This window comes from Pleurodeles waltl, chromosome 12, assembly GCF_031143425.1.
Source record: "Pleurodeles waltl isolate 20211129_DDA chromosome 12, aPleWal1.hap1.20221129, whole genome shotgun sequence".
NCBI lineage: Eukaryota > Metazoa > Chordata > Amphibia > Caudata > Salamandridae > Pleurodeles > Pleurodeles waltl.
In genome coordinates, this window is record NC_090451.1 from 516,959,778 (window position 1) to 516,973,456 (window position 13,679).

General features: G+C 50.1%; 1 protein-coding gene across 1 annotated transcript in view; it reads left to right on the forward strand.

Moving 5' to 3' along the window:
- The window catches only part of SPMIP8 (sperm microtubule inner protein 8), a 155,618-nt gene that overhangs the window by 98,050 nt on the left and 43,889 nt on the right, over nucleotides 1-13,679 (forward strand). The window contains exon 5 of the mRNA XM_069217389.1: nucleotides 2,323-2,384. Coding sequence (XP_069073490.1) covers nucleotides 2,323-2,384 — 62 coding nt within the window. The remainder of the gene's footprint in view (nucleotides 1-2,322; nucleotides 2,385-13,679) is intronic.

The following is a 13,679-nucleotide window of genomic DNA, read 5'->3' on the forward strand; positions in this document are numbered from 1 at the left end:
CACGCAGGAACGTATTCACTGGTGTCTAGTGGTTTTCCACAACCCTTGGTGGCAGATGGGTCTAAAGGTATGTCCAAGCTGCCCCCAGGTGGGGCAGAAAATGGCCAAAATACAGCCCCAATAATGGGGAACGACCTTTGCCCAAGGGGCCGCTAAGCGATGTGCAAATAATCTAATCCCTGGTGTTGAGTGGTTTTGTGCTCCCCTAGGTGGCAGATCAGCCTAAAAATATGTCCAACCTGCCCCCATGGGGTCAGAAAATGGCTTAAATGATGCCACCATTAATGGGGAGTGACCCTTACCCAAAGGGCCATTCCCTGGCATAAACATCAATTAATCCCTGGTGTCCAGTGGCTTTCTGCCCGCCCAGTCTTGGGGTCAGATTGACCTAAAAAATGCCTGATCTGCCCATGGGGGGGCAGAAAACAGCCAAAATAAATGCCCCAATTGGTGGCGAGCGACACTTGCCCAAGGGGCCACCACTGAAAAAAAATGCACATTAATCACTGGTGTCTAGTGGCTTTCTGCCCCACTTTAGGGCAGATCGGCCTAAGAATATGACTGATATGCCCCCAGGGGGCAGAAAATGGCCAAAATAAATGCACTCATTAGTGGGGAGCGACCTTTGCACAAGAGGCCGCTCCCAGAAATGCACATAAATTAATCCCCGGTGTCTAGTGGCTATCTGCCCCCTTGGGGGCAGATCAGCCTAAAAATATGGCTAATATGCCCACCGGGGGTTAGTGGAGGACAGAAACAACCCAAATAGGTGTGCTAAGAAGGGGTAGCAACCTTTAACCATGGGGACACTCCCCAAAAGAAAAGAAAATCCCAGGTAGCTAGTGGGTGCATTCCTGTTGCGCGATCACAGGCCCACCTGCGATCCCGAATCAGTAATACACTTCAGAGAGACACCGGGGAAAAGCAAAAACTTTCCTTTCTCCATGTGCTGTCTTCCCTCTGCGGAGGAAAAATTCTCCTGTTTTGTCCGACACGCAGGAAGTAAATGGCTTCCAGCGCATCCCGGGGCTTTTTGATGACATCGGTGTGTGGCACGTGTGCTGACGGGAGTGGGGGGGGGGAGGCGGGGGTCAGAGGTGGCAGCAGAAGCGTTTCCACCGCCATCCTATGGGGGAGTATATTGCGGGGGCACGTGGGAGTGCCAGCACTTCCCTCGTGGGTGGGTACTAGGACGGCTTGGAGCCGTCCTCAGCACACAACCATTGTGGCTGAGGGCAGCTCCAAGCCATCCTCAGCATGGTAGGGGTTAAGTTCTTGGAAGCACAACTAAGATTTAGAATCTTACTGTAGTAAAATAGCAGATTTAACTGTTAAAATGTCTACTGTGTAGAAGACCTAATTTGTCTATTGTGTAGGAGATCTAATTTACGTGATTTTAAAGCAAATGGTCGAAAGTAAAAAAAAATATCAAATTAGAGTGCTAAGAAAACACAACCTAATTATTGAAGCTAAAGCCTCCAAAAGACGTAAAACATATTTTTTTTAAAAAGCATCAAAATCCTAGGTGTTCGGCACTCAGCAAAGAGGTCATAGTTGAAGGAGGGAAAGTTAAGAGGTCCGGAAAGTAACTGATCATGTACTACTGAATGTGAATATAAGTATAGCTTGATGCTTGATGCCAACGACCGGTAGTCAGTGAAACATTTTGCAAAACAGAATCAAATTAAAGATGTGATTATTCCACAGATTCTCGCACCAAATACCTGTTGTACGACTGAGGATGGAAAGAAAGTGCATGTGACTGAATGAAATCCACCCGTGTGAACCAAAGGAGTCACTTACCAAATTTCACGATATAGGACTAAGGACCTGGATTGTGCACAACTCTAAACAAAAAAATACTCTTCCCATGTTCTTGAATGAAGCAATGTCCCTGATGATGAATACTGAGAATCATTTTGTGCTATGAACTTATGTCAAATCTATAAGTGGTTACCCGTTTTTTAAAGAGTTGTGAGTTTAGGAGAAAGGTTAGGGAGCAACTCTAAACATGATACTGATTGTTCCTAACTAGAATTAGGATGAATCATTAAGTTGTACAAATCAATATACCAATTTGGGTGTAGAATATGAAATGCAGAGAAAAGACATGCATACCGTAGTATGAATACACCCACTGGGTGCAAGTGTTGGGTATCTGCGAGCTGCTACAAAAGGAATGTACAAGTCAGTGCAAGAAAGTTATAGACATGTTTGAATTTTTGTGATGCTTTTTAACGACTAAACAGTGGGTGGGTATCTGGCTGGCTTAAGTTGAAGAGACTTCATCGCAAACATTTCTTTCTCGATCTCTCTCAACAGTTTTGGGCTATAGTGGCTATGCTGTGCGCTACCTAAAGCCAGGAGTCACACAGGCTTGGAGGGTAAGTCTTAAAAACATACTTAATGAGACAAGATGCATTTAAGTAAATCAGATTATGATGAATGTGCCATGTCTAGAAGAAAGAAGTGCTGTAACAAAAGTAAAAAAAATATATATATGTTAACTATCAAACTGTGAAAAATGACACTTGTAGAAAATGTATCCATAGAAAAAAAACCTTTTACGACTACTCTTTAGCTGTTGCCTGAACAGTGATTTTTAGTGGCTAAGTAGACTCCAGTTTTGAGACTCAAGTCTGTTCCATTACACCTTAATTGTAGGACCCAGCTAAAACTAGGACATTTTTGGTTCTTGTGCGTGAAGTGCTGAATATGGCTTGGAGATCCTGGTTTGTGCTACTCAACATCAATGATGCATTAATGCTTATGAATTTGCCATATGGAATCTGAAGAACTTTACATAAAACAGGGTAAACTAGCCATCACAACTCAGTCCAGCTGTAGTGAGAGATGTCTTTTTATCAAAGTATCAGAAAAATGCTCTGCTCTGCTCTGCTTTGATCGGTTCACTTTCTGAGACCTTTCCTTACTATTTGTCCTATTGCTCTGTCATGCTAGATCATTTCCCCTCACACTTTCCTCAACACCGAGACATTAGGGCCCTCATTCTGAGTTTGGCGGGCAGCAGGGGCCGCCCGCCAAACTCAAACTGCCACCTGACCGCTGGCGCCGTCAGTGTTTCCACATGCCGTCCCTGCGGTGAAGAGGGCCTTAATATTGATGCAGCTTGTAATTGAGCCGGTGCCCATGTGGCGTTGCAGTGGGTGCTTTGGGCAGGGAAATGTGCAACAGGGCTGTGCATGGGGGCCCCCGGCACCCCCATTCCGCCAACTTTTCCACCGCAGTGTGAAGCGCCATGGAAAGGCTGGCGGAATGGAACTCGTAATCCGGCGGGAAGCACTGCTTGCAGCGCTGCCCTGGCGGATTACAACTGCTGGGACTGCAAGGCTGGAGTCCATCTCCCGTGGCGTTTCGGCTGCGGTCAGAATGTGGCGGATCGGACTGCCACTATCGCAGCGATCCAATGGCCACCCCGGGTCTTGCGGTCTCAAGATCGTCAGACTCGGAATGAGCACTTAAGCATTTTCAGAGTACTGTAATATGAATTTGGAGAACCAATGTTCACCAAGACAGTAATTAATATTGATAATACCCAAAAGTAATTTTTCAACTAACGTGTTCACTGTATAAATATTTATATCATAATACAACAGTAGACCAATCTTAAATATCAAAAAGAAATATTTAGATGAAAGGTCATAAAATGAAATGACTATACACACTTTAATCCTATAAACAAAATAAATTATCTGTAGCATCAGCGTCCAATATTAAAGTTATAAAGGGCATTAGGTAGTAAAAAAAAGTGTTACATATATTTTATAGATAGCTGGTGTTTCGATACTAGTTCATCCATTGATAGAGGACTTCATTAGGACTGATATATTCTTGCAAATGGTCACAATCCTGTAAATGTGATTACAAATGCAGCACAAAATAGTTAGGAAGATAATTTAGTTCCAGAGAACGTAGTCTTTCCAAGACTGATAAAGCAATAAATAACCAAAAAGAAATATCCCTGAAGAGTGTAAGACAATTAATTTAATCCAACTAGTAAAATGCACGGAAACCTGTTTGGAAAAGTATCAAGCAAGACATGGCAAGGAATGGGACGGGGCTAAAGTCAAAAGATGAGTGGGATATATAAATACAAGCATTCAAACACATTTACCACAGACATATGCTACAACTGTCATACAAGTGCCCAGCACAGCTCAAGCAAAAAAAGAAAGGACAATCCCAGATAACATTCTAAAGAAAAGGACAAGTTAGTCAGAAATATGTGACAAGCATACCTACCATAAAGAACAGTCACACAGTACACTTACCCAGAGGACATTTGTAGTTAAAACCTTTATAGGCCAATTAGGAAGCACAGTTGACTATTATTTCTCACTGAGACTGGAATAAATAAGGTGAGAGCGCAAATGGAACGCTTGCAAAGTCAATCCATGGTGGTTTGGGATGTGTGTGCTACTGAAAGTGAATTTCTCATGTTACTGGATAAAGTGACACACACAAAGGACTATCAAAAGCAATTTTGTGATGCTCAAAAGTGTATTAAGGCGATGCATTTCATAATGGGTGATTAATTAAATTTAAGAATCCCAAAAGGCATCATAAGGGAATGTCAGTAAACACTTGGCATTGGAAGACTGAGCAAGTGGGGGATCAAATATGGGAGTTAAAAATGGAGCTAAACTGAACATGGGACAAACTGAACGGACAGTGTATGTGAAGACAGAAAAAGAAAACCGTAAAAGGGATCGGACCAAATATTTGGTCTGACATTCAACAGGGTTTCCATCAATCAATCAATCAATCATAACATTTGTAAAGCGCACTATGTACCCGTCAGGGTTTCGAGGCGCTGGTGGGGAGGGTGGGGGGGTGGGGGGGGTGGGTGAGCTGTTAGCGGTCGAAGAGCCAGGTCTTGAGGAGTCTCCTGAAGGCGAGGAGGTCCTGGGTCTGGCGCAGTGAGGTGGGGAGAGAGTTCCAGGTCTTGGCGGCGAGGAAGGAGAAGGATCTGCCGCCGGCGGTCTTGCGCTGGATCCTGGGGACGATGGCGAGGGCGAGATTGGCAGAGCGGAGTTGACGAGTGGGGGCGTAAAAGTTGAGTCTGGAGTTGAGGTAGGTAGGTCCGGTGTTGTGTAGAGCCTTGTGAGCGTGGGTGAGGAGTTTAAAGGTGATCCTCTTGTCCACGGGGAGCCAGTGGAGGTCCTTCAGGTGAGGGGAGATGTGACATCGGCGGGGTATGTCAATGATCAGGCGGGCGGATGCATTTTGGATACGCTGGAGTCGTTTGATGTCTTTTGTTGGGATGCCTGTGTAGAGTGCGTTGCCGTAGTCAAGTCTGCTACTGACGAGGGCTTGGGTCACCGTCTTTCTGGTTCCTGTTGGGATCCACTTGAAAATTCTGCGGAGCACTCGAAGGGTGTTGAAGCAGGAAGAGGAGACGGCGCTGACCTGTTTGGACATGGTGAGGGCTGAGTCCAGGATGAAGCTGAGGTTTCTTGCGTGGCTGGCTGGGGTGGGTGGGGGTCCGAAATCGGTGGGCCACCAGGAGTCGTTCCAGGCCGAAGGGGTGCGCCCGAGGATGAGGACTTCCGTCTTGTCGGAGTTGAGCTTCAGGCGGCTGTCGTTCATCCACTCGGCGATGGCTTTTAGTCCCTCGTGGAGGTTGGTTTTGGCAGTGAGTGGGTCTTTGGTCAGGGAGAGGACGAGCTGGGTGTCGTCGGCGTAGGAGATGATGCTGAGGTGATGTTGGCGGGCCAGTTTGGCGAGGGGGGCCATGTAGACGTTGAACAACGTAGGGCTGAGGGAGGATCCTTGGGGGACGCCGCAGATGAGGTTTGTGGCTTTGGAGCGGAAAGGGGAGAGTCGGACTCTCTGGGTTCTGTCGGAGAGGAAGGATGAGATCCAGTTGAGGGCTTTATCCTGGATGCCGGCTCCATGGAGGCAGGTCAGTAGGGTGCGGTGGCAGACTGTGTCAAAAGCGGCTGATAGGTCGAGGAGGATGAGGGCCGAGGTTTCGCCGTTGTCCATTTGGGTTCTGATGTCATCTGTGGCGGCGAGGAGAGCAGTCTCGTGCTGTGGTTTCGTCTGAAACCGGATTGAGAGGGGTCTAGGATGGAGTTGTCTTCGAGGAAGTGGGCGAGCTGTGTGTTGACGATCTTCTCGATGACTTTTGCTGGAAAAGGGAGGAGAGAGATCGGTCAGAAGTTTTTGAGGTCGTTGGGGTCAGCCTTGGGTTTCTTGAGGAGGGGTTGGATTTCTGCGTGTTTCCAGCTGTCTGGGAAGGTGGCGGAGTCGAAGGAGAGGTTGATGATCTCGCGGAGTTTGGGGGCGATGATGGCGTTGGCTTTGTTGAACACGTGATGGGGGCATGGGTCCGTGGGGGAGCCTGAGTGGATTGTGTTCATGGTTGTTATTGTTTCGGTGTCGTCCACGTGGGTCCAGGCGGTGAGGTGGCAGGCGTCTGTGGAGATGTCAGGGGTGGGGTCTGGCGGCGGAGTGGCGTTGAAGCTGTCGTGGATGGTTGTGATTTTCTGGTGGAAGAAGGTGGAGAGGTCGTCGCAGAGTTTCTGGGAGGGCGGGATGTCGTTGGAGTTGGCGTTGGGGTTTGAGAGTTCCTTCACGATGCCGAAGAGTTCTTTGCAGTCGTGGGCGTTGTTGTTGATGCGTTCAGTGAAGTGGGCGCGCTTGGCGACTCGGATCCGTTGGTGGTGTTCACGGTTGGCGTTTTTGAGGGAGGCGAGGTTGTCGGGTGTGCGCTCTAGGATCCACTTCTTCTTGAGCTTCTGGCAGAGGCTTTTGGAGGCGGTCAGTTCGTCTGTGAACCAGGCTGGTTTTTTCTTTCCTTGGTTGGCGGTGGGTTTCTTGAGTGGGGCTAAGGTGTTGGCGCAGTCGAGGATCCATTGATGGAGGTTGATGGCGGCAGTGCTTGGGTCGGTTGAGCCGGGTGGAGGGTCTTTGACGAGGGTGCTGGTTAGTTGGACTTGGGTGATTTTTCCCCAGCGGCGGTGAGGAGGTCGAGGGATGCGGTGGTGTTCGGTGATTTTCGTATAAGAGAAGTGGACGCAGTGATGGTCGGTCCAGTGGAGTTCGGAGGTGTGGCTGAAAGAGATGTGGTTGCTTGAGGTGAAGAGGGGGTCAAGAGTGTGTCCGGCGATGTGGGTGGGAGTGTTGACCAGTTGACGGAGTCCGAGGTTGAGGAGGTTGGAGGTCAGAGATGCGGTGTTGACGTCGTTGTTATTTTCCAGGTGGTAGTTTAGATCTCCCAGGAGGATGTAGTCTGGGGACGCGAGGGCGTGGGTGCTCGCGAGGTCGGCGACGGTGTCGCTGAAGGGGGCTCTTGGTCCTGGAGGGCGGTATATGAGGGTTCCTCTGAGGGTCGTGTTGGGGTCCGTGTGGATCTGGAAGTGGAGGTGTTCGGCTGTTTTGAGGGTGTCGTCCGTGTGGGTGTGGATTTTGAGGGTAGATTTGTGGGCGATGGCTATTCCTCCGCCGATTCCGTTGGTTCGATCTCTTCTGGTGATTTTGTATCCCTCCGGTATGGCGATTGCGATGTCTGGGGCCGAGGAGTCGTTCTACCAGGTTTCGGTCAGGAAGGCCACGTCAGGGGCGGTGGTGTCGAGTAAGTCCCAGAGTTCGATGGCGTGTTTTCGTGCGGAGCGTGTGTTGATGAGGATGCAGTTCAGGTGGTTGGTGTTGGAAGTTCTTGTTGTTGGCTTCGCCGTTCTGTCGCAGGAGAAGTTGCAGGTGCGGCAGGAGAAAGGTCCTTTTGTGTGCTTCGGGGTTGCAAGGAAGCACTCTGCGGAGGGGCCGGGGTTGAGTGCGCGGAGTTCGTTGGTTGAGTAGCGGACGCGGGTGATGCGGGGGGCGTGAGGACCAGGGGGGGTGGCGCTGGGCGCGGTCCAGGCGCGGACGGGCGCAGACGGGCTTGCCTCTGGTGCGCCTCTGGCGCGCCAGCGGCGCGGACGCGCAGCGCCAGCCATTAAGAAGGGAAGGGGGGAGGGAGGAGCAGCTGGGAGGCGGGAGGCGGGAGGGAGCGGCGAATGGGGGCGCGAGGGGGGCGGGGCCGCAGGGAGGCAGCGGCAGGGATCGGAACGCTTGGGGGAGCGCACAAGGGGCAAAAAGCACAAAAAACAAGCAAAATTAAAGGCAATCACAATAGAAAACACACATTATGAAATACAGTAATGGCACAGTACACGATCGGGGAGACAGCAATCAGGGGGGCACAACAGGGGCAGAAGCGCCGGCGGTGAGGCGCAGAAAAATCGGAAAAACAATCAGAAAAAACAACTTACAGGACGGCGGAAGCGGCACACGGGTCAAGTGGAGCTAGGCAGAGCCCACTAGACACCAGGGATGAGGCGCAGGAGGATGCCTGCGGGTGGAGGAGGGCCTTGAACACGCAAACAGCAGCGTGGTCGGGGGACAGAGGCAGGAGGCAGCAGGTTGGTGCTGCGGTCGTGGGGGGCGAGCTCAGGACCTGAAACAGGTCAGAGGTCGCTCACTTGCGACGCGCAGCGCCAGCCATTAAGAAGGGAGGGGGGAGGGAGGAGCAGCTGGGAGGCGGGAGCGGCGAATGGGGGCGCGAGGGGGCGGGGCCGCAGGGAGGCAGCGGCAGGGATCGGAACGCTTGGGGGAGCACACAAGGGGCAAAAAGCACAAAAAACTAGCAAAATTAAAGGCAATCACAATAGAAAACACACAGTATGAAATACAGTAATGGCACAGTACACGATCGGGGAGACAGAAATCAGGGGGGCACAACGGGGGCAGAAGCGCCGGCGGCGAGGCGCAGAAAAATCGGAAAAACAATCAGAAAAAACAACTTACAGGACGGCGGAAGCGGCACACGGGTCAAGTGGAGCTAGGCAGAGCCCACTAGACACCAGGGATGAGGCGCAGGAGGATGCCTGCGGGTGGAGGAGGGCCTCGAACACGCAAACAGCAGCGTGGTCGGGGGACAGAGGCAGGAGGCAGCAGGTTGGTGCTGCGGTCGTGGGGGACGAGCTCAGGACCTGAAACAGGTCAGAGGTCGCTCACTCGCGACGCGCAGCGCCAGCCATTAAGAAGGGAGGGGGGAGGGAGGAGCAGCTGGGAGGCGGGAGGGAGCGGCGAATGGGGGCGCGAGGGGGGCGGGGCCGCAGGGAGGCAGCGGCAGGGATCGGAACGCTTGGGGGAGCGCACAAGGGGCAAAAAGCACAAAAAACGAGCAAAATTAAAGGCAATCACAATAGAAAACACACAGTATGAAATACAGTAATGGCACAGTACACGATATTTAGTCTGTATCAGACACCATCCTGTGGACCTAAATGATATTGTGATCAGAGAGCACTATGTTGTCGTGAGCTTGCAGTAATAATTAAAGGTGTATGTATGTTGTGACCTGTGTAAGTAAGCATGAAGGATGTTTTTCAGCAGTGGTGTACTGGATGAGCACAAAATTAATGTGCTAGGAAGGGAATGGAGCATTGCCTTGCTGTTTGGGTGGAACAGTTGGGACTTAGTTGATGATCTGCCAGATTTGTACTTGTATACTGATGAGACCAATTAACTTCATTAACACCTCTTTAAATAGGATTATCAGTTTGCATGAATGTGTGTGCAACTTAAACGACAAAAATATTTTTGGCGTTCTATTTGGTCACTATTAGTACAACTACCAACTACTCAGTTTCACTAAGAATTACATTATTGTTTTCAATAGTGTACGTAGTTAAATATAGTGTTTGTTAAACAATAAATTGGTTTAAATCTATAAATATTTATGAACAACCATGTTTGTTTTCGTGCATGGGCCGAGTACGAGTGTTTTTGAAAAATGGATGTAGAAGTTGTCAATTTCCATTTTAATTCAAATTTGTATGGCACAGCAAAAAGATATCAGTGCTGTGAAAGGAAATGTGTAGGCTGCTCCCTTTACCTTCGACGAGTGAAACTGTAGATGTAGGCGGCACTGTGGACATTCCCTGCGCCTCCTACTAAAGTGCAAATAAAGCTCATGAAACAGCTAATAAGTTGGGCCTAAGTATTTCGCAACTGGTTAATAGTTTAATGACGAAGCAACCTGTGAACCTTTCATGGGACATTTTACCAAATCTGACTCGCTTCGCAAAATGCTGGCCATCAGGCACAATAAAACGCAGTAGAATGTGATGCCTTGGGTTCAGAGAGAGAAAATTAAATCCTCACTTCATGTCCCTTCTTTCTCCCTTTACACAATTTTTTAAGGACTGGTGAGATTTAAGAGACAGCCATCAAAGATGATGCAACACTGAGCCCCAGTTTCTTCAGTACGGGGCACAGACTACAATGATAGGCTTGCCAAAAAAAGGGCTGATTTAGCTAATGGTCTGAATTTTGAATAAATATCACTCTAAAAGACAGTCTCTAAATTCTTACAGAAGATTGCAACACAAATGCTGTGCTATGCTAAAGTCCTGTAACATTCTGAAAAGCTCCATTTACATAGACTGCATCCCTGCGATACAGTTAATATATTACGCCTTTTCGGCTGTTGGTGCTCGGTCTGCCATGGATCATGCCACGTGATCTATGTCATCAAATTTGATTGGGGCGGGTGGGTCCAAAATTCAGATATTTTGATATTTAACTGATATAGGCCCTCATTACAACATTGGCGGTAAAAGACGCTTACCGCCGTGCAGAAGACCGCTAACACACCGCCGCGGCAGCGGAATTCCGCCACGGTCATTATGACCCACAGCTCGGAATCCGCCAAAATTTAGACACCCACACAAGTCCACCACACCAAAGGTCAGTGATAAACTGGCGAAAACAAAACCTCCACCGTCACACCAACAGAAATACGCCCACACTATCACGACCCGCGAATTCACTCGGCGGTCTTTCAACCGCGGTATTCCATTGGCGGTACACACCGCCACGCTCAAAATACACACACCTTTACAAAAAACTACCACATTGGACAATTCCAAATACACACACCTGATACACATACACACACCACTCCCACACGCCCAATACAATATAAAACACACACCCACAGACCCCTACGACCACAATTGCGACAGAAGGCCAGAGAGAGACACCACAATCTACAACCAAGCTTCCACAGGCACACAATACCATCACCCACATAACATCCACGCACCTCATACAACACACCACTAAATATCACCCCACACATCACAACACACACCACCCCACACATCACAACACACCACCCCATAGCACGGCAAAGACCCCCCAGGTTCTCTGAGGAGGAGCTCAGGGTCATGGTGGAGGAAATCATCCGGGTAGAGCCACAGCTATTCGGATCACAGGTGCAGCACACCTCCATAGCTAGGAAGATGGAGCTATGGCGAAGAATAGTGGACAGGGTCAACGCAGTGGGACAGCACCCAAGAAATAGGGATGACATCAGGAAGAGGTGGAACGACCTACGGGGAAGGTGTGTTCCGTGGTCTCAAGACACCACCTTGCGGTTCAGAGGACTGGCAGCGGACCCCCACCTCCTCCCCCACAACTAACAACATGGGAGGAGCAAGTCTTGGCTATTCTGCATCCTGAGGGCCTCGCAGGAGTAGATGGAGGAATGGACTCTGGTAAGTCAAAGCTGAACTACTATATCCCCCACCCTACCTGCATGCTATCACATACCCCACCCTCACCCTCACCCCCATCACTCCAACACCTCACAAAATGTCCCACTATCACAACCCAACCATCCCAACACCAAGCTCTGCATGGAACACCAAAGCATGGACACCCATCACCAATGCATGGCCACTGCACATACCCATACACCCCCCTAAACCATCATCACACAAGGTCCCACACAAGAATGCAAGCACTGGGGTACACGGTCACCCACTCATTGCACACCATGGCACACACAGATGCAATAATCATGCTTTTACACCCCTGCAGGACCCCTACCCAACGCCACCGCACAGGAGGGTCCAGACATGTTCACACCACCAACAGAAGAGGCCCACAGTGATGACAGCAGCTCTGTCCAACTGGATCTAGATGACCAGCCCGGCCCATCTGGGATCTCAGGAAAGTCGGTTCCCCTCACCCTGGCACAGGCCACCACAGAGCTTCCTCCCGCTGGAAACACCAGCACAGCACCCACCCAGCGGGCCCATACCTCTGTCCCCAGGACACGTCAAGCAACAGTGTGTCCACCACTACAGGGAACCGAGGCTAACCCACCACCCCGACAACAACAACAACAACAAGGACCTGGGGGCAGTGGGCACACCGTTCAGGGGACAGAGGCCCAGGGAAACAGGGGAACTGGGAGGGCTGCTGTGCGACAGGGGGAGGACAGGCCCAGGGAACCCACTTCCACGAGGCCCTCTCCAACATCATGAGAGCATACCATCATTCCCAGGAGACGATGGCAACAGTACTGGCCAAGTTTCAGGAGACCCAGCGGCTGCAGGAGGAACAGTATTTGGGGTTCAGGGAGGAACTCAGATCCATCAATTCCACCCTGGGCACCATCATAGGGGTGCTGAAGGAAGTCCTCAACACCAGGAGGGACACTGAGGCACAACAAGGGGCCCCTGACACTAGCCTGGATGATGAACTGCCCACCACCTCCGCCAGCGCTAGTGGACAGGGGGCACCGCCACAGGACCACCACACCAGCACCCCACCCCCTGCAGAGGGGGAACTAACCAGCAAACGGTCCCTGAGATCCAGGACAAAGACAGAGAACGATGCCAAGACCCCCGCCAAGATATGAGACCACCCTGAATGTCATCCTTTTGTCCCACATTGTCACCCTGTCATCCATCCTCAAACTGCCGCAGCTCCACTTCCTATGCCCCTTTGGACAATGCACCTGTGAGACTAATAGTCTGGACTCTGCCATGGACATTCCTCCACCATCACCCCTCACCATTTTACAACCCCCTCCAATATTGAGCACTTAAATAAACACCCTTAAAGCACAAAACAATCAGGAGTCTGTCTGTGATTTCAAAAATGTGTATTAGCAATTACAGTGACAAAATGATCTTTCAATTGTAATGTCAACATACCTATGTCACACAGCTCTAGTCCATGAGGAAACAAAGACGATGTCACACAGTGGGACCCACATCTGTGAAATCGTAAGGGAAAGGGACAACTCAGTTACCATACACTGGGTGAAAAGGACAGACAGTAGAGAGGTAGTAGTGTTAAAGTACATGTAGTAGGGAGGTTTGTCTTCTTACCTGTGTCTCACTGGAAGTATTCCAGGATCACAGAGTTCCTGTTGTCGATGTCCTCATCTTCTGCTTCCTCGTCTTCGCTGTCCACAGGCTCCACAGCTGCCACAACACCTCCATCTGGACCATCCTCCTGCAGAAAAGGCACCTGTTGTCGCAAAGCCAAGTTGTGAAACATACAGCAGGCCACGATGATCTGGCACACCTTCTTTGGTGAGTAGAATAGGGAACCACCTGTCATGGAGGCACCTGAACCTGGCCTTCAGGAGGCCGAATGTCCGTTCTATAATCCTCCTAGTTCGCCCATGGGCCTCATTGTATCGTTCCTCTGCCCTTGTCCTGGGATTCCTCACTGGGGTCAGTAGCCATGACAGGTTTGGGGTAACCAGAGTCACCTGCAAATGGCGAGGGACAACTGTTAGACACACACTAACTCTTAGGGATATCCCCAGACCCAGACAACTATACCCAATGATTTGGTTCCAGGTG